Source organism: Penaeus monodon, chromosome 29, assembly GCF_015228065.2.
Source record: "Penaeus monodon isolate SGIC_2016 chromosome 29, NSTDA_Pmon_1, whole genome shotgun sequence".
NCBI lineage: Eukaryota > Metazoa > Arthropoda > Malacostraca > Decapoda > Penaeidae > Penaeus > Penaeus monodon.
In genome coordinates this window covers 34,095,886-34,096,659 of record NC_051414.1, presented here as the reverse complement: position 1 = coordinate 34,096,659, position 774 = coordinate 34,095,886, and the positions used below count along the sequence as shown (strand labels likewise).

Sequence of the window (774 nt, the reverse complement as noted above, 5' to 3'; positions counted from 1 at the left end):
GGAATCAATATACATAAATTTTGAATTTGTGTTGCAGCTGAAAATATTACAATTTCATATCTCTAATCTTTCTTTATAATTGTTTCTAATCACCTAAATGAAGAGATCTCCAATGGCAATCAAATTTATCCATAGGTGATAACATGATTTTGTTTCAGGTATCAGGAGAAGGTGCAAGGCAGGTCTTCAATTCTATATTTTCAGATTTGTTAAGGATTTAACTTGTTAATCATAGGTACTCCTCATTTCCTGTAATCAGACGACAAGGACATTAACAAGAGACATCACTACCTGTGTCGTTCCTGATGTGGACGACGGCGTATCCATCCTGACGGGAAGTATCATCACTCTTCCAGGATATGGTGAGGCCATGGGGAATCGGCTGCATTTCAATAATTGGGGATGTAGGTTCTGTGGGAAAAAATCTGTTGTTAGACTGAATTATTTCTGGTAGAAAATGATTGTGTATATTCATACAGTCCTTACTAATCTTCATTTAAATAACCATAGCCTATGCCATCAAGAATCATAACAGTATGCACTTACTAGTCGCAACGTAGAGAGACATGTGTTCGCTCTCTATGTTATTTGACACAGCAGCAACAGAAACCGAGTAATTTCTTCCAGGATAAAGACTTTCTGTGGCCTTTTCTTCCGTGGTTGTCCTAGTGCGTGCATCTCCATTAAAAGCTTCTACCTCCTGGTACAAAATCTAAAAGGAGATCATGATACATTAATCTCCATCGCAAATTGTAGGGAGTAAAATGCTCACTG

The 774-nt window shown here is 37.6% G+C and overlaps 1 protein-coding gene across 1 annotated transcript in view; it reads right to left on the bottom strand.

Annotated features, from left to right (window-relative positions):
• The window catches only part of LOC119592197 (tyrosine-protein phosphatase 10D-like), a gene marked incomplete at its 5' end in the record, with an annotated part of 14,889 nt that overhangs the window by 13,829 nt on the left and 286 nt on the right, over positions 1-774 (bottom strand). Inside the window, 2 exon segments of the mRNA XM_037941030.1 lie at positions 292-411; positions 547-712. Of these exon segments, the coding sequence (XP_037796958.1) occupies positions 292-411; positions 547-712 (286 nt within the window).